We start from the raw sequence: 23830 nt of genomic DNA on the forward strand, positions 1-23830 counted from the left end.
CTTGTTGTGTTCTTTTAACTGTAAATCAGTCAATAAGACATCAGTCAGTGTCTCTCAACTTTGTGACTGCCTGAGCTTGTCTGAGACTCTATTTCTTGCTCCTGCAGACCCATCTTTCATTTCAGGTCACAAATATAGTTAAATTCTAAATAATAATAATAATAATAATTAATAGATGTGGCACTGCTGTTTTAGCAAACAGTAGAAAACAGTGCATTTGATGGGGGGCTATTTTGAACTGTGGATTGTTCTCTGGTCTCTCTCTCTCCTTTCCTCCACCTCCACTTCTCTCTCTTCCTTCTCTCCACTCTTTTCTACCCACCTTTCTTCTCTACCCTATTTTTCTCACTCACTCCAACCGGTCGAGCCAGATGGCTGCCCACATCGAGTCTGGTTATGCTAGAGGTTTTTTCTTCTCTCCACAGTCGCCAAAGTGTTTACTCATTCTCTATAATTTTTAAGGTCTCGACTTGCCTTGAGAAAATGTATTTCATAATTTGGTGCTCCACAAATGAATTAAATTGAATTGATTTTGTGAGTTAGTCAGAATCTACATCATCAGGATGGTTTATGCTGGACTGGCTCAAAATAAACTATAGTGAAATAAGGAAAATATTATTAATCAATCAATCAAATTAATTTTTTTTGGCCCATATTCAAAATTGACCTCATAGGGCTTCACAAGGTGTGACATCCTCTGCCCTTTACCCTTTATTAGTTTGATGGCTACCAAAAAATGCAGACACCGTACAGAGAGTCACAAGAGAGGGATCCCTCTTCCAGGATGGACAGAGGTGCAATAGAATGAGTGTTTAACAGAGCACATCAACAAAATAACAATATGTACACTATTGATGAGAAAAGACCATGTATAATATATATAGAGAGGTGTATCAATGTTTAACAAATTAATACGAAAGAAAATGTCTGACAGAGATGAAGGGAGCAGCAATGACAATTGTGATGACAGCGGTATTGCCTGTAATAGTAGTATGTATGGTATATATAAGCAATCTAGTTGTAATCATAATCCACGATCAGCTGCCACCACAATCACACGATGTGTCTGCATCCTGGATCAGGCAGCAGGAGTCTAAACAAAGCAGAATGCAACTACTCAGCGAATAGAAAGGAGTGGCAGTTGTGTCGATCTTGTAAAAGTGGCAATATTACCTGGAGGGAAGATTCTTCATTGTATTTCTGGACTGCTCAGGATTGCTTTGGATCTTCAAGTCCCAGAGACCTGGTATCTGGCTGAGGAAAGACACATGCAACATGTTGCAGATGCCTTCTCCAGAGTTTGACATGACATCACCTTCTTCCTGAGCAGGTGCCACTCTGCTGTCAGCGGAAGGGGAGGGAGAAAGGGTTCTGCCTATTCCAGGAGTGTACAACTGAATGATTTGGCTGCTGAGCGCCTGTGCCAGTCTTTAGTGGAGAGAAGTCCCATCAAGTGGTTCAGATACCCTGTTCTATAGAGGACCCCCACAGCTGCTGCTGATACTCCATGTCGACCCTCTGCTGGTCACCTTGGCAGGTTGAAGAGGTTACAAGCTGTACTATATTTCGTCTAGAATGGGCATAGTATCTCTGAAACATTACCAAGTGTGTGACTTTACACATCTCCCCAATAATCACCAGAAAGCATGCAAGTGAATGAATTAATGTACGATAAATGGAAAGGAAAGGTCAATGTACCACAAATATGAATAAGAATGGGTTTATTTGCTGTTTCTTTCTATGTTCAGTTGCATTGAATATAAATATCTTGGGTAATTTAATATCTTTAGCATATTTTTTATGCAAGTAGAGTAGAAACTGAATTATATTGCTGTTTTCTATGAACATTTTCTCCCACATCAGGACTTAGAAGTATCAGTGTTATCAGGTCAGCTTGCCCTTGGGCTTAGTTGACGCTCTTTTCTCTCACAGACTGTGAGAGAAAAACACAATATTAAAGATAATATTACATAATGAAAGAGACATTTGACATCTTTTTTGTATGAATTTTCCTTGGATGCCTGTTTGTCTGCTGTTTCCTGTTTGTGTGTGTGTGTGTGTGTGTGTGTGTGTGTGTGTGTGTGTGTGTGTGTGTGTGTGTGTGTGTGTGTGTGTGTGTGTGTGTGTGTGTGTGTGTGTGTCTGTGTGTGTCTGTGTGTTTTTGAGACAGAGGGAGTTAATTATGTGGAACACTAGAGCGTCACTAGCTTTGAAGAGGGGCGAACCAAGAACCATACATTATTGATGAGTGACACACATTGGCAACATCGTCACAAATACACACACACACACACACAGACACAAAAGCTCAAATGTGTGCACACATATAAATACTATACACAATGTATTTGGCAGTATTTCTTCCTCTATCCCCAGAGTATTTAACATCACTTGCTGACATACTTCCAGTACCTGCTATACATTAGGTTTCCAACATCTTTCGGGTCCATATGGGACTGTCACTGGCCCTGTACGCTACATTATTTAACAGACGGAGTATTTGATCTCACAGAACTGATCTTGGTCCATCATTAATGCTGAATTTGGCTGCAACCAGAGCATGTTTTCATTTCTGTATTACCCTAACACACAAGCATGCATGCACAGTTTTGCACACACAGTCCAACACATACACACATTCACTGCGTCCCTGTTATGATCTTCTATGTAAGAGTCTTTAAATTAATCATAACATGTTTATTTCCTCTGTCTATCTGTGCTGGTTTAGTTAAGGTAACAAAACAGATTTTCTTATCCAGCGAACTTTACAAATTCAAAACAGTGCTTCGGTTGTACTTTTGTATTCATAATGTGTAACGTTAGCTGTGTCTCCCTGCAGACTAAAGAGCTGGTAGAATCTTTAGCCCCTGGAAATTCCACTTTCAAATTTTTGGTTTCAAAGCTGTACTCATTAATACATAGATTGCTTTTTTCAGTATAATAGCTCAAGTTTCTCAAAACCCAAATTTTTTGTGTTTTATATTTGTTTTGAAAAGGGTAGTAAACTGAGTGTACACTACGTATGAGTCATTTGTGGAAAATTATTTGTAAGCAACTAGCTAGTGAAGCACTAAGCACTTAAAAAGACAGAAATAGTTGGTGGAGACCAAAAAAGAAGTAACAGTAGAATGAATATTGCTTGTATTTGCTTGTTTTGCTTGATTCCCTCTGGTGACTAAGAAGGAATTATTCTCTTTTAGTAATTGTCAATACAGTACTACAGGTTTGTGTTTAAGTCATCAATTTTAATTATTTCAACTGAGTTTCTGACACATCATGTTATGAATGGCATAACATGATGGAGAAACAAATCAGATGCTGTACCAAATTCAAAATGGTTTGTCATTAGTTTGGATCATAGCACTATTAACTGTCCTAAATGTGTGTAAAAAGAGAAATAATTCAAACTGTTGAATGTTTTATCAAAGAAAATCCCTAACGTCTGCTTGACATTAATAGTGTACAATTCAAAATGTTAAGCTTTGTGATTAGATATTTCTTACCAAACTGGTGATTTATTTCTGTATGAAGTTGGGCATGTTTTGTATTGATTAGTTAAACAAGAGTTTTATGTGCATCCAAGTCCTTGTTTTTACAGAAAATGAACATGAACTTTACAAATCTGAACTGAAATCTCGAATAAGTACATGTATAGAGAATGAATCTCTCCCCAAAAATTTGCTGTTAGGATACAATTGTCTCACTTTTTACAATATGTTTAATGTGTTAAAATTATTTTTAAAACAAAGTACGCTCACCTAAAATCCACGATATAATTGTCAGTAGTCTTAAAAATATTGCTTTCTACAAGAATGTACTCAAAGATCTTTATTTGTTGTGAAATATTCTCAGAAGTCCTGAACAGTCACTGTTTGTCATATTTCAGGACTGTTGCTGGACCTGCTCCGGTTCAGTGGCTGCTCACCCAGTCATTGCAGACTGGGGACACATTGTTTTTTATGGAGGCGTATTATGCTTTTATTGGGGTCAATGGTCAAGCGCGTATACTCTGAGCTCCGGCTGCAGATCAATATTGTATAGAACACTCTAAGGAGCACAAATATTGAATAATGAATATGTGTAAATCTCGTGTCACACTACGCTATCTCTCTCGCACCCACGCACGCAAACACACACACACACATGCATGAACATATACAACTATTTAACAGATGCATAGTCACAAAGCAGACACACAGGACTTTGCTTATCCGCACACACACACACACCCATTGCCACATGCTGAGCCTGAAATAAATTCACAAGCTCCAGCAGCTATTAGCAATGACACATGTACGGACCATTTCCCAGTTCATGTCCAAACAGAGACTCCAGGCTCATGCTGTTGCCATTGACCTTTAATTCTTTAGAAGCCAAAGATTACTTGACATTAACCCTCGCCTTCTTCACTACCGACCTTTGTCTTTTTTTAAACCAGACATATTCACCTTAAACCACCGAATGCCTTTAAAAGCAGCAGCTAGTGTGTTCTATTATTTTTACACCCTGGCTTTTCCCTCTAACAAATCAGCTTCAGCTACTAATAAGCTCATCCCTTTGTTATGTAACACAGGGATGGAATATTATAGCAAAACACAAACAGAGGATGACTTAAAGGTGCTCAGTGTCCCATGTTTAAACATCATTATTACATTAATAGTTATACCCTGGTGCAATTACTGCTAACAAATGAGGCCATGGACTTGATGATTGGTAGTCTGCATCTCACATCATTTTTCAGGATAACGCATGGCGGTCACGTATGTTAGAGATTATTTTTCCACAATGAAGAAAGCCTTTCACAAGTGATCACTAGTGTTATTGTCTTTATCTGTAGTCCTCAAAATTTTAACTAAATATTAGGAAGAAGGAGAACTCAAGTGTGTTTAATAGAAATATTTGAAGTGTGGCAGCAGGGGACTGGAGCTCACCTGAGTCACATCCATCTTTGCAGAAAAAAGAGGGAGATGATGTAATTAAGAGAGTTCCAGTCAGATCTCAAACGATGGAAAATGTGATGCAGAGAAGGTGATGGAAATGTGGCATTCATGTATGATTCAAGTATTAATTTGAAGAAGGTTACGGTCTCCACATCACTCCATCCAGATCTGATGTTTTCATCTGTCGCAATTTTTTCTTCTCTCCAGTGGAGTGGCAGCTTGAATGACATATAATTCAAATGATTCATGTACAATATTATTAAGACTTCGACTTAGGACTGAGAAAATCTTTAATGTCCTCCGAGAGGCAGTTTGTGGTACAGCGGAGAACCTCGGGCACATTGAAACACATCAAATAAACAGAACTAGCAATAATTCAAACCATCAGCCATTATAGATTTATTCCCAATATCTGTTTTCATACATCACCACCAAATCCACATGTAAAAAAAAATATATGTTGTCTGTGCATGTATGCATAGATCTAAGAGAAAATGTGCAGGAAGCAATTGGTTGAAATCATACTCTGTCATGGTCCTGTTTAGGTAACTGCAGAAATACTTTTAATTTACTGTAATGTTGCAATCATGCATTACTATTAAAACAGAAGACATACAATGTCATGGGGGGTGAAAAGCAAAGCAAAACACTTGATGTTAAAGTAAAGTCCTTATATGGGCTGACACACATAACAGCAGGAGATAAAGAAAACTCTCGAGGCTGATATGATCCTTTAATCCTTTACCCTCAGCTGTAGCCTTTGCCCCGTAGCAAGGACAAAATCCCCCTCCTCCTCTCTACCTTTCCACTTTCTATCAACATGATGACATTGTGTGTGTGTGTGTGTGTGTGTGTGTGTGTGTGTGTGTTACACAGCTATACTTCTCCTTCTGACTTACTGAAAAAGGAGACTGACTTCTGAGGGCCCTGTGGTGCGTCTGAAGTCCTCTAAGCTCCTGACCTCCTCACATCCAGAGCTGCTTGGTGGATGAGACGCCTTTGGATTCTCTCTCTCTCTCTCGCCCTCTTTCTCTCTCTCTCGCTATCTCTCTCGCTCTCTCTTTACCCCTTTGTTTCAAAAGAAGACTGAAGCGGAGCATTGTGGAGGGTATTTAATGCCCCTCACTCACCGTCTTTGTCTTTTGCTCTTTTTATCGCCTGCCTATCTCTCACTCTCTCTTGCTGTCACCCATCTCACTAAATCAGGGTGACATGACCAGTCCTGGGTTGCCATGGTGACAGTCCCACTGGTACATCAGCAGTGGTGATGGTAGTGTTCAACGGGTCTGTATGTGTGCATGCAAGTGTATGTTACTATGTTCTCAGGGGTGTGAGTTGAGTTGCCAAATGGCGATGGTGCGTGTGTTTAAGTGTGTTCATATTGACTTGCAAGTGTGTTTGGGTGTGTGTGTGTGTGTGTGTGTGTGTGTGTGTGTGTGTGTGTGTGTGTGTGTGTGTGTGTGTGTGTGTGTGTGCGGGCGTGCTGCGTTGTGGCCTCCTGCAGATGTTCTCTGGCCCCGCACCTCCTGCCAGCTGCTCCACCCCAGAACACACACACACACACACACACACACACACACACACACACACACACACACACACACACACACTCCTCTTAATTAAGAGCCCTTTGCCATGGTGGGCGACTCAACGGGGACAGGATGGCACACACACCACATACAAACACACACACACAGAGAAGCAGTGGTCAAGATAGTGGGTTTGTGTGTGTGTATGTGTGTGAGGAGATGATCCTCTGGTGTTGATCTTGAAGCCCCGTGATCAAAACCGTAGTGGTGCTGGTGGGTAAACAAGCAGCTAATCAGGCGTGTGTGTCTAATTCACTCTCTCCAACAGGCAGGGCTACTGACACCATCAGACTCTGTTTCTGTTCAGCGGGTGATGGGAGGAGGAGGGGGGGAAGCACAGAGGAAAGAGGAGGAAGGGTAAGAGAAGCAGCCAGGATTAGGTTGTTGATGGGGTGGAGAAATGAGGAGAAGGTAAAGATGGAGGTAGAGGAGAAGTGAACATTTTGAGATGGTTTAGATCAATATATATCCAATAAGGAGAAGGAATACGAGTGCAGGTAACGACACATGTGTTTTGATGGTGTGCAGTTTTCTTCTGCATTGATGTTTGATAAGATTGCTGAATTTCAATTTGGTGTTCACAGTGGTGAATAGAAGAATCTGCTACGTAAACACAGATCTATAAACAGAGAAGAGTCTTGATCCAACTTGCACAAAAACAGTCAAACCAAAAAGCTTGAAGTACAATAGAAACATCTCAGTATTTCACCATATGGGATGAAGCAGATAACACATCTTGGTCACTAGAAGTAATATTAGGGTCAGGCAGATTTTCATATCTGGACAACAAGGACTTTTAAGTTTCCTAAAAAAGTCAGTCCAGTTGGAAAGCAGTCTCTAGAGAACCACATCAGCTCATAATAAAACAAAAACAATGTATGCATCGGGTTAATGATGGACTGTACAATGCTCCTGATGTAATTCATTCTAATTTCTTTAAGATTTCTCTTCCACAACGTTAAAGGTCTTGAAAGAAGTATAAATCACAAATTCTCTTTTAAATTTGAGTGTATGAGACCGATATCAGCACCAAGTTTATAAGTGCAGCTCCCTTTTTTTTTTCAATGACAACACTGTGTTGACACTTGGCTGTCCAACGCAAAGGGCACCAACAAAACAGTGCAGGGGCATGAACAAAAAAAATCACAATGCAACATCATCAGACTTCACAGGGGGTTGGTTGGTCTAATTATAGTCACCATACATGTCTGAGATATATTACTTTGTGATGTGAACACAAAACCTTAACATTTACCATAGCTGTGGTCTGAGAGATAAAATGTTTGACTTTGCCATAACTTTCCAACATTGTAAAAATCTCAAATAAACCAGCTCTGATAACTCAAAGCACCCTTTCTGGAACCAATTGTATTTGTCTCACTCCTACCTGAAAACTGATGAGTGGTGTTTTTCTGTGTGATACATTTTTAGAGTGAAAACTGTGAGAGAATATTGATTTTAGGAACACCGCCGTAGCATCTTAGTTAAACATGTGAATGTTACCTTTAACACACTCTGTTTGGACAGGCCCACTTAAAGGAAAAATGTCACATGTTAATCAATTATAACAGACATATTAGTGAAGTCAGATTATTAATAATAAAAACAATAATACACTTAAAACAAGGTTATAAAGTGCTTTACAAAATACATTGGAATAATACAACACACAAGGAAACAAGACAAAACGAAAATACGAAAAACATAACGTAAAAAAAATATATAAAAAACAAACAACATCCATTACAACCAATAAAAAATCAGGGTAACAGGGTTTTCTTATAAAAATATGTCTTAAGCAATGATTTGAAAACAGGTAAAGCGCTGCTGAGTATAGCCTACTCTCCTCAGGCAAGGAGTGCCAGCGCCTCAGGGCCCAATCCTGTTACCAGCCTTGATTTAGGTACTACTGGCGTTGTTTGGAAGATCTTAGGTTTGGAGCCTAGTGAGTCAGTAGCTCACAGTCATATAACTGCATTCACAGAGGCTTGTGTCTGTGAATGTGCAGCTGGATATTTAAAAGCTACATTACAGCCGTCAAATGAAAGACTGAAGTACAGACAACATGAGCTGGCTCTAAACACAAATTAAACGATGTATTGGCCAAATGTTGAAAGACGCAGATACATTTTCAAATTTAGCATCCGGTTTGAGCAGCTTTTCAAACGATCATGTAATATATGTATTATTGAGTTTATATCTAAAGTAACTGAGGCTTAAAGTAGAAAGTTAAATGTACACTGTTCTTAAATCGATATTCTACTTGTTCTCCCCCTCAATGTTCTTCTATGTTATGCCCCCAGTCTCTCACTCTTCTTTAATGTTTGTCTTAGTCCCGACTAGATTTACTCTCTTATATAGTCCTGCTGCTCCTCATGTTTCTTATTATCTCTTTCTTTTCCTTTTTTCCCTCCGGTCTCCATTTAACATAACCTATCCCTTTAATTTATCTGCTCTCTCTCTCTCTCTCTCTCTCTCTCTCTCTCTCTCTCTCTCTCTCTCTCTCTCTCTCTCTCTCTCTGGGTCTCCCTCCCTCCCCCCTCCTCGGCTCTGTCATCTCCTCTCCTCTTCCTTCTAACACACCCGGACATAACAGAACACCACGGATAGTTAATAATTCTCTAATTTCCGCTCTTCACGGCGTGTAGAAGGTGTCGCAGATAACCTGATTTATCAGGCGGCTATTAGAATGTGAATCAGGGGTATAAAGCAATGGACATTAACGTGCACATTGTTTAAACAACGCCACGGGACTAATGGGTTTCAAAATGAATTTGTCAACACCGTTCCCCGTGAATATAATTAGTCAAATGAGAGCAAAGCAGCGGAGGAGACCAGAGGAGGAGTTGGGAGGTAGTTTAGCAGGAAGATGTACGCAGACACTGCAGCAGCGAGCTGCGAGGAATTTAATAGATGGAGAAGAGTACACTGCGACTATGACATGTCGAGTGATGCTGATGGAGATGAATGGGATCACCAGTGAATGTGTCAAATACTGAGAGAAAAATCACCTCCTTTTCCCCTGAGGGGTCTTCATTTTATGAAAAATAAACAACGTATTAGACATGCTGAATAATGCCAACTGTACATCACTGGAGCCGAGCCATTAACTTCTATGTTGGTGCCAATACTTACATTTTTTAAGCTTCAGAATAAATGGTTATAAGTATAAAAAAGGAAAGTAGTTTTCAGCCCATTTATCTGTGGCACTTGCATGAAAAAGAAATATAACACAGGAGCCCCGTAGAAAGCCTATAGTTATATACAAACAAAATAGTAATTATAAGCTTCGTTTTCATCAGGCAGGTGCAGTATGAAAAATCAAGCAGACAGCCCAGCCAACATGACCAAACCCAATTTCTTTTTCTGTGAACCCAGCCTGACTGGGTCGGGGATCCACACTCTTAAAAACAAATGTCATTGTGTTTTAGTCACAGTGAATATGCACCCGTACTCTGCTGCAGGAGTGTTGAAAGTAATCAAGCTCCATAATAGATTTAAGATTTTATTTTGTAGATGTAATATATTAGTGGGTTGTAGCCAGTGGCAATATTACAGACTTGAAGAATGAAAATCTGTTCAATAAACAAGAATTTAATTTGAAAGAAAATAGAAAAAAGAAGCACTTCCATTTTTTTACATTTCTTGTTTTTGCTGTACTGAAAATGTACTAAACCGTGACCTTAAAACCGAGTTGTGTAGCAAACCGTGACTTTTATGAACCATTACAACCTTTAGTTGTAGCCTTTATGTTTCCTGTTTAAATACGACGAATTATGTTGGGTTCTATTGTTCTATGGCTAAAGTCATGATTCAGTATTTTGCTGCTCTGGTGCTAGACAGTGTTACAGATCACACTGCTTGCCTTTCGTTTTCTGCTGGCTCCACCTCAATGGATCTATGTGTGCATGTAAACGTGTGCGACACTGCTTAGATTTGGCCTGAGAAATAACAAGAAATTCCAAGTCGTGCATACCCACTGATTCACCGAAAATGTTTTAACTTGCAGGTGAAATTTAGATAATACATTTTTGAGAGCGCACTGAAAACAACTCACTACAGAAAAACAAAAGAGGTCTCTCTAAACTGGAGATTTCCATTGAAGGAAGCGTTTAAGTTCTGCGATAAACCTAAGTCTCTCTCTATCACACACACACACACACACACACACACACACACACACACACACACACACACACACACACACACACACACACACACACACACACACACACACACACACACACACACACTTTCTCTGCCACCCCCAGCTTCAGCTGTGGGCCCATCACAGGAGGAGAGCAAGCCACTGGGCAGACAGGGCAGCAGGGTGTGGTGAGGGGGGATGAGTGGGTGCAGCTTGAATACTAATGTCCCACTTTAATAATCAACCTTTTCTCTATCCCCACATCCCTTCTGTTATTCTGTCTTACCATCATTTCCCTTCCGTCTCCTCTCGTCTTTTCAAAAAATATTTTTTGTCACCTCCCCTTACTCCTCCTAGAGCTGAACACAGCAGCACGTCACATGACCCACACCGAGTGCCACCCCATCACCAATAGGAAGTGCCGCACATAGAGCAGGACAACGGAGAAACAAAAAGACATTTTCAGGGGTGGTAAGGCTGGAAATAGGACAGGGACATGAAGTGTCACAGGGCGGCACATTGCACATCCAGACACTGGAGGTTCGGGGGTTGTACCTAGAAAATAGCAGGGGTGGCTATTTTGACGTGTGCCGTTCGACGACAGTGTGTTATGGCCTCTAAAGTCTTTTTCCCCTCTTCTTCCAGCTTGTCTTCTCTTCCTCTTCACTTCTATTCTGTCCTCCCTTCTTTGTCATCCCCAGCCTGTCCATCACCCATGTTCCCTCCCCATCCTTCGATCCAACTTTCCACCCTCTATCACTCATCTGTCTTCTCCCCATGATCTCTCTCTTTGCCATTCACTTTTGAAACCCCCACACACACATCCTTGACAAAGCCAGCTAATTACAGGCAAGTGTCCACTTCAGCCCTTCTTAAATACCGAGCTGATTAATGAGACGGAGGTGTAGGGCCAGGAAGTCTCACCCTCAGCGGGTGGTGAAACATACCCCTGTCTCTCTCCATTTCTCTATTACTCACACATACACACCTTCCTTTTCTTTTTCACACTTGCAAACACAAATTATCCGCCACGTGCAGCTTCATTACAGAAATATTGGCATCAGTTTTACATGGCTTACTGCATCCCACATATATCATAGTCCTTCTAAACCTTTCAGTCTTTGAGACAGCCTGTTGACTTTTGCTATTTTTTTTTGTACAGTAACTCCTGCAGAGGAGAGCTAGGCAGCGAGAGCCAGCCGTGGGGGCCCCAGGTGTAGCGAGGGCCTCCTCTGAAGTAATGTCGGTTCATTTTCTCAGAGGCGGCTCAGGCACGACTCACCGTCGGCTCAAAATGGCCTCCGACACATCTCTGTGTCTGATTTGTGTGTGTGTTTGACCCTGAGGACCGGCGTGAATGCTGCAGGAGCAAGGAGATAGAGTGCATCTGCTGCTGCTTAATGCTGACACGCATGCAGAGCAGCGAACACACGCACACACACTCGCACACACACACAAAATCACAATCTAGACTGGGTCAGCCAGGTTCAAAGCATTTGTATTCATGGAAGGTTTTGCATTGGCTCCACCACCTACAGTGTTCCATCTAACTGTGGGACGTGGCTTTCTACTTTCACACTCAGAAGACCTTGGACTGTGTTGGAGTGTGTTTATGGCTGTATTTGTGGCAGTATGGTGCAACCTGAGTGAATACACCTGACTGAATGTATTTTTGCAAGTACTCAAGGGTGCAGTATTTTGACGCTCAAATTGACCTGTGTGACACAGCAGCTCTGAGCATACATGCGCTAATGCTGTGCACGTGCCAGTGCCGATTCAAACACCCACCTCTTTTGCTTCAGAGAAACATATACAAGCACATTCATGTTCACATACACACAAACCAGACATCTTCAATATGTTGGCAGGGATGTTAAATAACCACAACCTATATCATACCCCTCAAATGAAAAGATTGTCAACCAACATCTTTATTTACTTTAAATAATGTAATTATAAAAAATGTATCAGGACTACACCCCTTCATTGAACTGAAAGGAACAGCGACTCAGGCAAAATGTATTTTCTGATATTTTTAGATTTCATCATAGCTTTTGACAATGTTCAAACTGTTTTGTTGTTAAACTGCTTTGGGCCTTTGGGCACTACCATGTCCCCCCCGTAGGACAGTGGCTTTAAAACAGAACATCATGACTTGTGGAGTACAATTAGCCCCTTTCTGTCATAGATTTTCCATAACAAAAACATGATCTACTTCTGCATGCAATGTTATTATTGAAATTTGCGTAATAAATGCAAAACTCAGGTGATTGTATTGAAAATATTGTAAATCTTAATTCCATTTCCCCTACCTTTTAGTGGAGAGACCTGAGGTCAAAATGTCCCAGCCCCCATCCTCATCTCCTCCTCTAGCTCACAAACTAGAACTAGGGTGTCCACTGCAGCAAAGTAATATTTGCAAACTGCCCAATGACAAATAATGTTTTATAATGGTGTAACACTCTGGCCTGCAGTGTCTGTTGCAAGTCAACTGATCCGAGTGAGAGTTTACAAAGGCTACCCATAGACGACTGAGTTGACTCAAAATGCATCGTCATAGTTGCGTCGCTTCAAAGTCTGTTTGCCAGTATTAATGCAAATCAGCATCAGAAATTATGTGACCCTGTTCAAATACTATTGGTCCATTTTTGGGTGAACTAAACCTGTAAGAGTAGTGTCACTGTTCGTAACACACAACGCTGTGCTGGATGGGCTGCTTTAAAAAAAAAAAAAAGTATAGAGTAAAGACTATATCACATACCACTGCCCAGGAGTGAATGCCAGTGTTATCCATTCCCATCGCAGACAAAAATCAGATGTTAGTGGCTGTTAGTGTCATGTTTTACCAGTGGAAAAGAGGCTTTAGAAGCTGCACATTGTCACTGCTTGGTCGACTTATTTGAAACACCTCTCTGATGATATTGGCACTGTCCAAATCTGACCATGCTCACAACTGAACTTAAAAGCAACAGATTATTTTGCTGCCTGTGATTTCATGTTTGCTCCTGTTTTGGCTTTGGGCTGCATTTGGCTGCCACTGGATATGAATGTGCTTGCCTTGAGTTTTACCACAGTCATTGCCAATGCACCATCAGCCTTGCTAGTGGTGGAAGGTATGTGAGTGACAACAGTAACAGAGTGTGAGGGGGGTTTTCGTTGCGGATTTTTATAATTCCAGTCGTCCTTTCTCTATCGCGGTGCCTCACTTTGTCTTCCTTTCCTTTTTACTGTTCCCATCTGAGCAGCTTGACACTAACTCTTAAAGATTTCTCCATCTAAAGAAACAAGAACACACATGACTGCACACTAAGACATCTTTATTATAATTGAGTTAAAACAATGATGAACTCTTAATGAAGCAGGCTCTGTTGCCTCCTGCAGAAAAGCAATTCTTTTCACTTAACAGCAGTGAGCCTCTGCATCAACAGGATGCTTAGAGATTCTTAGCATTGGACACTGGAGCAGGAGACATGTGTTGGAGCAGAGGATGATTTCTGATTTCACTACTGATGAATTTCAAGAACTAAAAATAGAAACCACTGCATCATTTTAGGAAGATATTTGACATTTTAAAACTTAAATGACATATGAAAATCCTAATAATGTCATTATGTGGGATCATTGTGCAGCATCACTTCACACATCATACACAGACATAAATCAGAGTACACAAAGTTGCTCAGCAAGCTCGCTTGGCCTTGTGTTCAGTGTGGAAATCCAACTTGGCTCAGACTAGGAGGAAAGTTGGCCACAGAGCTCTTCCTCTTGTTCCCTTGAGAAGTTAGAAATCTATCAAACAACACAACTTTTTGATTCTTTATGAGAAAAAAATACTCAACTGTCAACTGGTGCTACATTTTCCACATTTGTTCTCACACACCAGTTGCAGGTACAGCATATAACTCATTCATATGTTTTTATTTGAAATGTGCTTCAAAGCAGGGCGGGGAGGTTTGCTGTTAAAGGCTTCTGCGACCCGGACTCATTGAAGAGCCTGGCAGCAGTGCAGAGATATGTTCCCTTCTGAAGTCTTTGAAAGGGCCTCGTCCATCTAACCAATCAGATTAGATGGCAAGAATGTAAGTGAAGGGCTGGGTGGAGCGGAACAGAGAAGGAAGGTGGAAGCACGGGAAGAGTGGGATGGTTTTATTTAGAGTCTCATGCACATTGTAGCCTTAACTCTGAACTGTAGCTCAGGGGAGTTTTTCAGATTCATTGTTAATGCTTTTTGCTTTTGCTCACTTTGCTTTGTGGCTTTGCTTTCCAACAAACACAATTGGCTGTGTCCTTGGGTGTGATGTTAGCACGGCGTTAATCTTAAAGCTAATTTCTTGCAGGTGAAACGATGCGACTGGTGAAACCATTTGTCATTAAAACTACTTTCAGACATGGACTGAACACCGGGTTTAATCTTCTGAAATTACCTGGAGGGATTATATGTGAAAACACAAACCTCTGAGTCAGAGTTTCTCTGGCCAGCGCCCAAGTAAAAACTGAGTGAGTGATAATGTCAGAGTGAGCCCAAATGAGAATACAGCAGGATATTCTGTGGAGGATTCTTCAAGAGCAAGTAGGCATGTTGATAACGTTTCTTACACATGATGGACGCTAAACAGAAGATTCAAAATATGTCTCGATTAAAAAAAGTTGCTTTACATGTATATGAGACCAGTGAAAATGTGAACTTGGAAAGTTGATGAGATTTGAGAGGTTTTGGTGATACAGACCAACGTCGGTGTCTATGTACAGTAAACAACAACATGGGATCTCCACAGCGGAATTTATACGTCATGTCCTGCATGATGCGCCAGCCCTCGCCTGAACACTGTGTTGTTGGGAACATGACTTCTGCATTCTCTCATCTGTGAAAGGCAAATTCAGGAGAAAGTCCGGAAACAAGTGTCTGGAATTTTTCTGGAGTTCATGTTCGAAAGTAGCTTATTGTGTCGAGCCTTTCATTAAGAAACAATGTTTCTGACAATGACAACAGTTGTAAAACCGCTTAGTGACTTGACTGGGTTAAAAATACACAGAGAAACACAGATTAGAAAAACATTTATTTGTAAAAATAAACAAGAGCAAAGAGAAATTGTCCACATGTGATGGCTGCAGAGACCTGCAGAAATCTGAAACCTTGTTGATTAGGGAGAGGTGTGTTCAAAGTGGTGGGTGAGGAGAGAATAAAGAATCAATGGTTATGTAGAGGACGTAGCAGGTTGACCTGCCCTGCCATGGCACAGCATGGCATGGCATGTCAGGCTCCAATGAGGCTTCACCCAGTCAGGGATCCATCCAGCCTGAGCGCAACACAATCAGGCCTTAACAGTGAAACCGACTTCAGGTTACCATGACAACACGGAGGCACTGCCTGCATGGGACAAAGGCTGGCAGGTCCCGTGTGTGTGTGTGTGCGTGCGTGTGTGTGTGTGCGTGTGTCTGTGTGTGTGTGTGTGTGTGTGTGTGTGTGATTGAGAGAGAGAGTGAGTGAATGAGTGATGTGAGGCAGAGCAGGAGCGGCCCTCCTGGGGCCCTCATTCGTTTGTCTCTCGCTGAGACCACAGGAGCCCTGATGCAGCAGGCAGAGATGGAGGAGGAGGAGGTGGTGGTTGGTGGGGTGAGGGCAGGGGGGAGGATCGGGAGGGGGCAAAGGAAAGAGAGGCAAGTGATGTGGAAAGAGAGGACGATAAAAAGATGCAGGAAGAGGTGTAGAGCGACGGAAAGAATAAGAAATGGAAAGAGTGGCAGAATAAATGGAATGAAAATTTGGGGCCCAGATGTTATTCCGTGCCCATTTGTTCCTTCACTCATCCATCATTCACGTGCAATATCTCACACTGCAAAACGCTGGATCTCCACAAAACGAACTAAAAACTAGACTCCATTACATTTTGGCAAACTAATTACACCTATTAGTATGGCACTCAAAATTCTAAATTTGAATAACCTGTCCTCTACACTCTAAGTTCAAATGACATGAAATGACCCTGCTATCAGAGACACGGAAAAAAGGAAACAGTGAGCATTTAGACATGTCTGAACATGCACCGTTGTACTGCACCAAAAATATAAAAGTTGAGAAACTGATTTCTGGGTTACTCCTACACACACTTAGAATCAACCATTGAAAGCTCCGAGCCTATATTGTGCAGAAACTTATTCAAGACTTTAATTATTTATTTTTCTCTGCTTGTATTATACAACTAAAAGGGGGGTGGAGAAAGGATACCTTCAACAAGGCTAACTCGTAAAAAAAACTCTTCTTTCTTCACAACATTTCATGGAAATCGGGAATCGAGTATTTTTTCTGCGTAACCCTGCTCACTAGCTAACAAACAAACAAATTCAAATGAAAACATAACTTCCTTGGCAGAGGTAATTACCCTACAATTAGACCAAGTGTTGCACAGTTTTGAGCTTAATTTTACTGTTGTCCCACAGGTTGTGGATTCCTCACTTGTTAATGTCACACGTTCAGTGTAAACTCTGTCAAAGCAACATTTGTCCTCTAATGGCTCCCATCAGGTTTTGTTCTTTACCTAAAATGTCTGTTTGACATGAGCCTATGGGCTAAATCCAAGGATAGGATTTTTGACGTCAAACTATCATAGCACTGATCAAGTCTTGAATTATGTATTTGTATTGTGTGATGATTTTATGCTGCCTTGTGTCGAAAATATTCTCCTTTTAAAATCTGAACTGAACAAATCATTTTGATTTTTTTTTAATATAAGATTGTAACTTCTACTTTTCTTTCTTTCTTTTTTCAGGTGTAGATCACACAAATAAAGACCTGAAGAGAAACTTTGTAAGTAAACTTTAAATGTCTTAAGATTCGATTTTAGAAAAGTAACTCATCTTTACCAAAACATGCTATAGCTTGTAAAATATCATCATTCCAGTTATCTCAGGTAGATCACAGAGATGGGGCAATGCAATTTATAATTCAGTTGTTCTTTCACAAGATTATACTCAGTCACCAGTGCCACTTGGCTCCAAAAACAAGTGGATTTTCACTGGAGAAAAATCTTTGTATTGACCTTCTCCTTAACTGCCCAGATTCTCCATTACATTAAAAACCTTGAACAATAAGTTTCATATAATTATGAAGCTATTTTATTCTGTTAGGCTGTTATTCCACTGGCCATCCATACAGCATATGTGGAGTGGCAGTGATGTTTGCTCCTGCCTTGTCATTTATAATCCTATCGGCGGGTTGAAGCACGCAGGCCAACTTGTACTTTGTCAGAGCAGATTGTCTGGCATGGATAAGCCTGGCTGGAGAGAGAGAGAGAGAGAGACATAATTGCTCTTGTTCAGTTTGGTGCCAAGACATCCTCCTGCTGTTATTCCTATACACCGAGAAACAAGTCATTCAAACATGCTCTCTTTTATGATGCACACACATAAACCACACGGGCACACAGAAGCGGGCATCTCCTCAGTGACAGTGATTGCCGTCAGTCACAAGAAATATGATGACAGACTACTGTAATTCAAGTGTCACGATCGATAGTTTTTCATTAGACTCTGTTGTGCCATTTGCATCTTGTTTTGAGAGTTACGTTGTCTTACATAGAGCTTCATTCATTTTCTGTCTGGCTTTATAGGAGGCCCTCGCCAGTTGTGACCTGTGTGCCTCACACGGTCCATCTCACGATCCCATGCCTGTCAGAGATGAGGAGAACAGGTAATTACTGTTGTCTGTCTTTCTGCTTCTTTCTTTGGGAGATTTAATCAGTGGATCCATATATATTTAGCATGTCCAGTAAACAAATAACAAGAGTAACAGGGTAAGGAATGGATTAAACACCAAACAACCAGTTAGCTGTCATTAAAAAAGCCATTCTAAAAGTTTAAAATGATGTATTATTTTGAAAGATCAATAAATCATGACTCTACCCACTGTCTTGCTTGTCTAAAGTTACTAAGCTGGATATAGAAAGAAGTAGTTTCACATTGTTGTACAATGAGCAATGCTTTGTCATCAATATCATGAAGTGGTGAAGATGCATTTTTTAAATGTCCTTTTATGGGTTCTTGTTCTCTAATGAATGAGTTGGCAACACAAAAAAACTGATATGCATTTTCTGCTAACCAGAGACATCATAAGACAGACACACACCTTAAATAATCCTGAATAATGAAGTACATATTGCCAAGATGGAGGTTGTGTGACACATATCCTGCCCCTTCCGCCAGTGAGACAATCATCTGCTGTATAACAGCAGAAAAGAAGCATATCAAGCCAATTGTGTTGCTGCTGAATTTAAAGCTGAAGTAAAACCTAGAAAACAAAAAGTATTTCAACCCTAATTTTGGATCAAAGTCACCGAACTTTTCAAGTGATTTTATCATATTTGAGTGGTGATCGTATGCATGGATATTTTTTATTTATTTATTTCTGGATGAAGACTGAAAGTGCAGTTGTGGTTTATTTATTTAGATAGGAGCCCACCTTATTTGCCCATAACTGCCTGGAGGTGTACGACTTGAATTTAAGGACTTTGATCTAACATTAGCTTAGTTAGCCAGCTAGCTACAGCTAATAAAATATGTAAGAAAGAATTGTGACATTTAAGAGCACTGAATAGAATGGCTTTTGTCTACTTCTATCTGAAAATTACTAATGTTTGAGTCCTATGCTACAACACACCGCTTTTTTAACCTTTTGTATGTTTTCAGTGCTGCGTACAAACAGGCATTCAGCAGTAGAATGGTGTTTTTGGTTTGAGTTCGGGTCGGCATGGTGCTGAGTTTCCCGTTCAAATTCCAGCTTAACCTCGTGTCTGGGTTTTCTATGGCTACTCCAACTTCCTTCCACAGCAAAAACACATGCAGATAAGGTTAAGTTATAGGAGATTCTAAATGGTCCGTAGGTGTGAATGTGAGTGTGAAAATTCTCTTCGTGTTGGCCCTGCCATTCGCTGGCGGCCTGTCCTGTCCTGTCGCCCAATGTCACCTGATTGGCTCAAGCTCCCCTCACGAACTTCAAAGGGTAACCTGTGTAGTTAATGGATGGATAGATGTGTTTGAGTTTGTGTTCATGTTTCTTCATGTGTTAGTTCTTACCGGTCCTAAATTTGGGATGTAGTGTGTGTCTCATCTGTCTCAGTATGTGGCCAACCTCTTATTTCCTCTCTGTTTTAGTCACGGCACCCGGTGTGCAGGGGAGGTTGCCATGGAGGCCAACAACTCCTACTGCGGTGTGGGCATTGCCTTCAATGCCAGGATTGGAGGTGAGGCAAACAACACAGCCTAATAGAGACAGTGTGCGGCATGCTATACAAAAAAAATCATTGTAGAGCGAACTAATCCCTTCTTTTAAACTAGACAGCATTTATGATAATACACTAAAATTCCATTGAATAAATTTGTTATATGTGTTGTTTGCATTCAGTGTGCAACTCCGTTCGAGCCTCAAAGTCGTTGATAGTTTTGTCTGTGGGGGAATATTACAGCAGAGACTAAGTATTCAAGAGTTTTAGTTGCAGGCGATGAGAAATATCGCTTTACATTTAAATTAGTATGTCATTCATAAACACATACAGATATTGTGTTTTGTCTATATATATATATATATATATAGTAGCTGTACTATTCTTTGTCTGGCTATGACATACTACATAGTGACTGGCTGCGATCAAGCTGCTCTGACCTTATTTAGCAGCTTTTTTAGCAGGAGCCCAAGCGATTACTTGTGTTTATTGTAATTTTGGCAAGGAGTGATTGAACCGCATACACAAGATTTTCTGTTTTGAAAGCCAATATTTTTATAGGATGCACTACCAGTGCCAGACAGGACAGAATAATGAGGATCACGTTATGTTTGGGGAAGAGACTTCCCCACAGTTCTCAGATCTGAACTTATCAAAATCAATTTCTTTCAGTGGTGTCATCAGCATGAAGCACGGACTATAAGAACAGGAAACTCTGGGTTGAACCCTGACATTTAAACTCTGCTCTGTGAACTTTCACCCTTGAACCCCTCTCATTTGTCAGTGGCCTATGGGAGCCTCTTGCAGAATTGTCCAAAAGAGAAGAAAGAAAAAAACATGTTGTGAGGCAAGACCACAAATCTCTCTCCACAGTTAGTCTTAATTTCACCTTGCTGAGTCTATTTTATCGCTACTCATAAACAGAGTCTGGCACACAGGAGATGAAAGGGCAAGACCCAAATGAAAGATGCATGTTGAACCACTGGCTGCAGTTGAGACCTGCTCTCGCTGTCTGACACTGAGCAATGACTGAGCTGAGTTCTTACCTCGGTGGCTGCTTTCGCTTTGGAAATGTACTCAACATTTTCAGTGTGTAGCAAGTAACCTCATTTGAAGTGTTGTTTTTGAATGTAAACATACATGTGAGTGGAGAGAAGGCAAATGAAGCCCAGTGAATCAGCTCAATTTGAAGAGAGTTGACATGTAACTCTGTAATTAACAACCCTCTGTTTCTTCTGGGATCAGTTACCTTAGAGTGAATATGCTTACTTATGTTACATTAGTGTTCTTTACTTATGTCTCACGATCCAGTTGACTCCACTCATGTAATGTGAGTAATGCACTTTATTTGCCTGTAACAGGAGTTGGTATTGTTGTATGTAAGGGCTCGATGGACAGAGCCTCCCAGCATGCTCTGAGACAGTGTTGGAGACACAAGTTTAGTTGTGTTTAAAGACATTGTACATGTTACGTGGCACATGCCAGTAGTACTAGATTTATTTACTTTATGGATGGTACAGTTGCTGTTGTAAATGCATTTTGGTACCATGTGTGTCTTCACGGCTCCACCCAAGCCGTAGGACCAGAGGTCCATCCCAGGACCTGTACGGGTTCGGATTCACATTTTATACAGTCAGTCAGGTTCAGGTCGGGTCTTGCTCTTTTACCCCAGGTCCCAGCACTGTTTAAAATGATGTGTAATAAATGAATGGACTAGTGAAGACCTGCATAGCCAAGTTATCTTTAATACTGCAACAAAACTGCAGAGCTAAATGTAAACAAGCCGTGTTGTCATCCATCACTTGACAATAAATTGATTTTTAATCTAAAATCACAAGTGGATTAAGTTAGCCATGCAGCTATTTCAATCAGAAAGAATAACAAAACCTGGAGGTATTGAAAACACTTTCCTGGAGGATAGATTATATGCAAGGTACAGGGGTTCAGTTTTTCAGGTTAGGGCACCAACTCTTGGACCCGTGAAGAACAGAATAGTTGTATGGAAAAATCCAACATGGTTTCTACCAATATAATCGAGCAACTCTCGCCAAACCAATCCCTTTACTTGAGTTTTTGCCTTCGTGAAATTCTAGTCTGAATATGTCCAGATTATTTTGGACTGAGTAAACACAACTATCCTGTTAATTCAGACTGAATAGTTTTACTTTCACTGAAACAAGTTAATTTCACTTTTCAAGTTGGAATACATAGATATGAATGATAAATAATATAAATAATATAAATAATAATAATAATAATAATAATAATAATAATAATAATAAACATAATTTAGGACTATTCGTTAATTATTTTCAGGTAGATCAACTTGTCAAATTTTAAAGTGCAGTGCTGCCCCTCTCTAGGCCATAATTTTACTCTACACAAGTTGTGGACTTACAAGATGTTATACATTGTGAAGTAAACCATTGTTCCAACCACATTTTTTTTTTGCATTCAGCATAGTGAGATGTTATGTTGGCTGCCATTCATAACTTTGATAGAATAAGCCAGAATGATGCCCTCTAGGGTCCCAGAGGTGAATAGAAGAAAACACTTGCCTCAGCTTTCTCTCCCTGTAGTTACTCGTTCATCTTCTGATGTCAAAATTCAACATTGCATGCTATGTAGGCCTATACAGTATGTCTACATGAAATTTAATGTGATTGATAAGTTTGCTTTAAGACTATACATATAGAGTGTAGGTCTTGTATCATGTTCTACTGTTTAAAAATATATAGAGAGAGAGGGAGAAAAAATAATGTATGGTCGAGGGGCCCCCAATCAAATTTTTAACAGGGCCCCCAAAAGTCTAGGGCCAGCTCTGCTTGCAAAAAACTGCCTAGATTCATTTCAACATTAAAATCACATCAATTGAGCAAGCGCTGCAATGACAAATGAAATAACAAAGTCTTCATGTCTGTGTCCTGTGCAGCACAACACACTTCTGCAGCATTGTTATGTGGAGTGCACCTTCTTTCCTCACTCCTCCACAAGCCTCCTTCCGAACTCTGATCTATGTGACCTTTTTTCCCCGGTCCGTCCAGGTATCCGCCTTTTGAACGGCTCTGTCACTGATGCCATGGAGGCCGCAGCTCTGACCTTCAACATCCAATTCATCGACATCTACGTCTGCAGTTGGGGCCCGCGGGACGACGGGGCCGAGCTGGACGGGCCGCACAGACTGACAGCGAAAGCCCTCCAGCTAGGAACTCACAAGGCACAGCTTTCATCTCTAAGTTCACACTGGTGTCTGTCTGACGCAAAGCAGATACTCACGCTGTCTGCAGAGCTGAGACTGGAAGGACATTTAATTATGAACCCAAATTTAGATGCAAATTCTTCATTTTTCTTTAAACCTTATAAACAAATGTCTAAGCAAAGTGGCCCGTTATTAGGTTAGACATAAATCAGGAACCGAGCCCTGGAAGTGAGTCTTTTTTTTGTGTTTTCAGTTTCCAATGAATAGGAACAAAGATGATTATTTCTCTCAATAGCAGCCTCTTTCTCTTTGTTTACAAAACACAAGATCCCAGAAGTCTTAATGATGCAGACAATCATGAAAAAAAAAAAGTTAAGGCACTCTGTCTTTAGGTGAAATATTATAAATTTATTCTTTGAGCATGTCGGCAGACAAACAGACCAAAGACTTCTGGGATCTTGCTTTTTGTTCTCCCTTTATTTATTACTCTTTTTCAAAGTAGTTTGGAAGTTGAACTACAGCGTACATACACTTTGTTTCGTGAATCAATTAACAAGAAACGCCCGTCCCTTGGACATTTTTAGTCTGGTGGCACACTGCTTACTTTCTGTGTCAATGAATACAGTGCACAAGTTGTAGCAGCCGCATGGCTTGTACATCATCCGTGACTGATGAGTACTTTGTTAGCAGAAAATGACTTCAGACAATATTATAGCAACAACAACTTTAACAATGTAGGA

At 40.6% G+C, this 23830-nt stretch overlaps 1 protein-coding gene across 2 annotated transcripts in view; it reads left to right on the top strand.

The window, feature by feature from the left end:
- The window catches only part of LOC118114289 (furin-like protease kpc-1), a 173044-nt gene that overhangs the window by 82725 nt on the left and 66489 nt on the right, over positions 1-23830 (top strand). For both annotated transcript variants that reach the window (XM_035164652.1, XM_035164653.2), the window contains exons 7-10: positions 17444-17481; positions 18284-18363; positions 19824-19912; positions 22936-23108. In XM_035164652.1, coding sequence (XP_035020543.1) covers positions 17444-17481; positions 18284-18363; positions 19824-19912; positions 22936-23108 — 380 coding nt within the window. The remainder of the gene's footprint in view (positions 1-17443; positions 17482-18283; positions 18364-19823; positions 19913-22935; positions 23109-23830) is intronic.

Source organism: Hippoglossus stenolepis, chromosome 8 (genome assembly GCF_022539355.2).
Source record: "Hippoglossus stenolepis isolate QCI-W04-F060 chromosome 8, HSTE1.2, whole genome shotgun sequence".
Lineage (NCBI taxonomy): Eukaryota > Metazoa > Chordata > Actinopteri > Pleuronectiformes > Pleuronectidae > Hippoglossus > Hippoglossus stenolepis.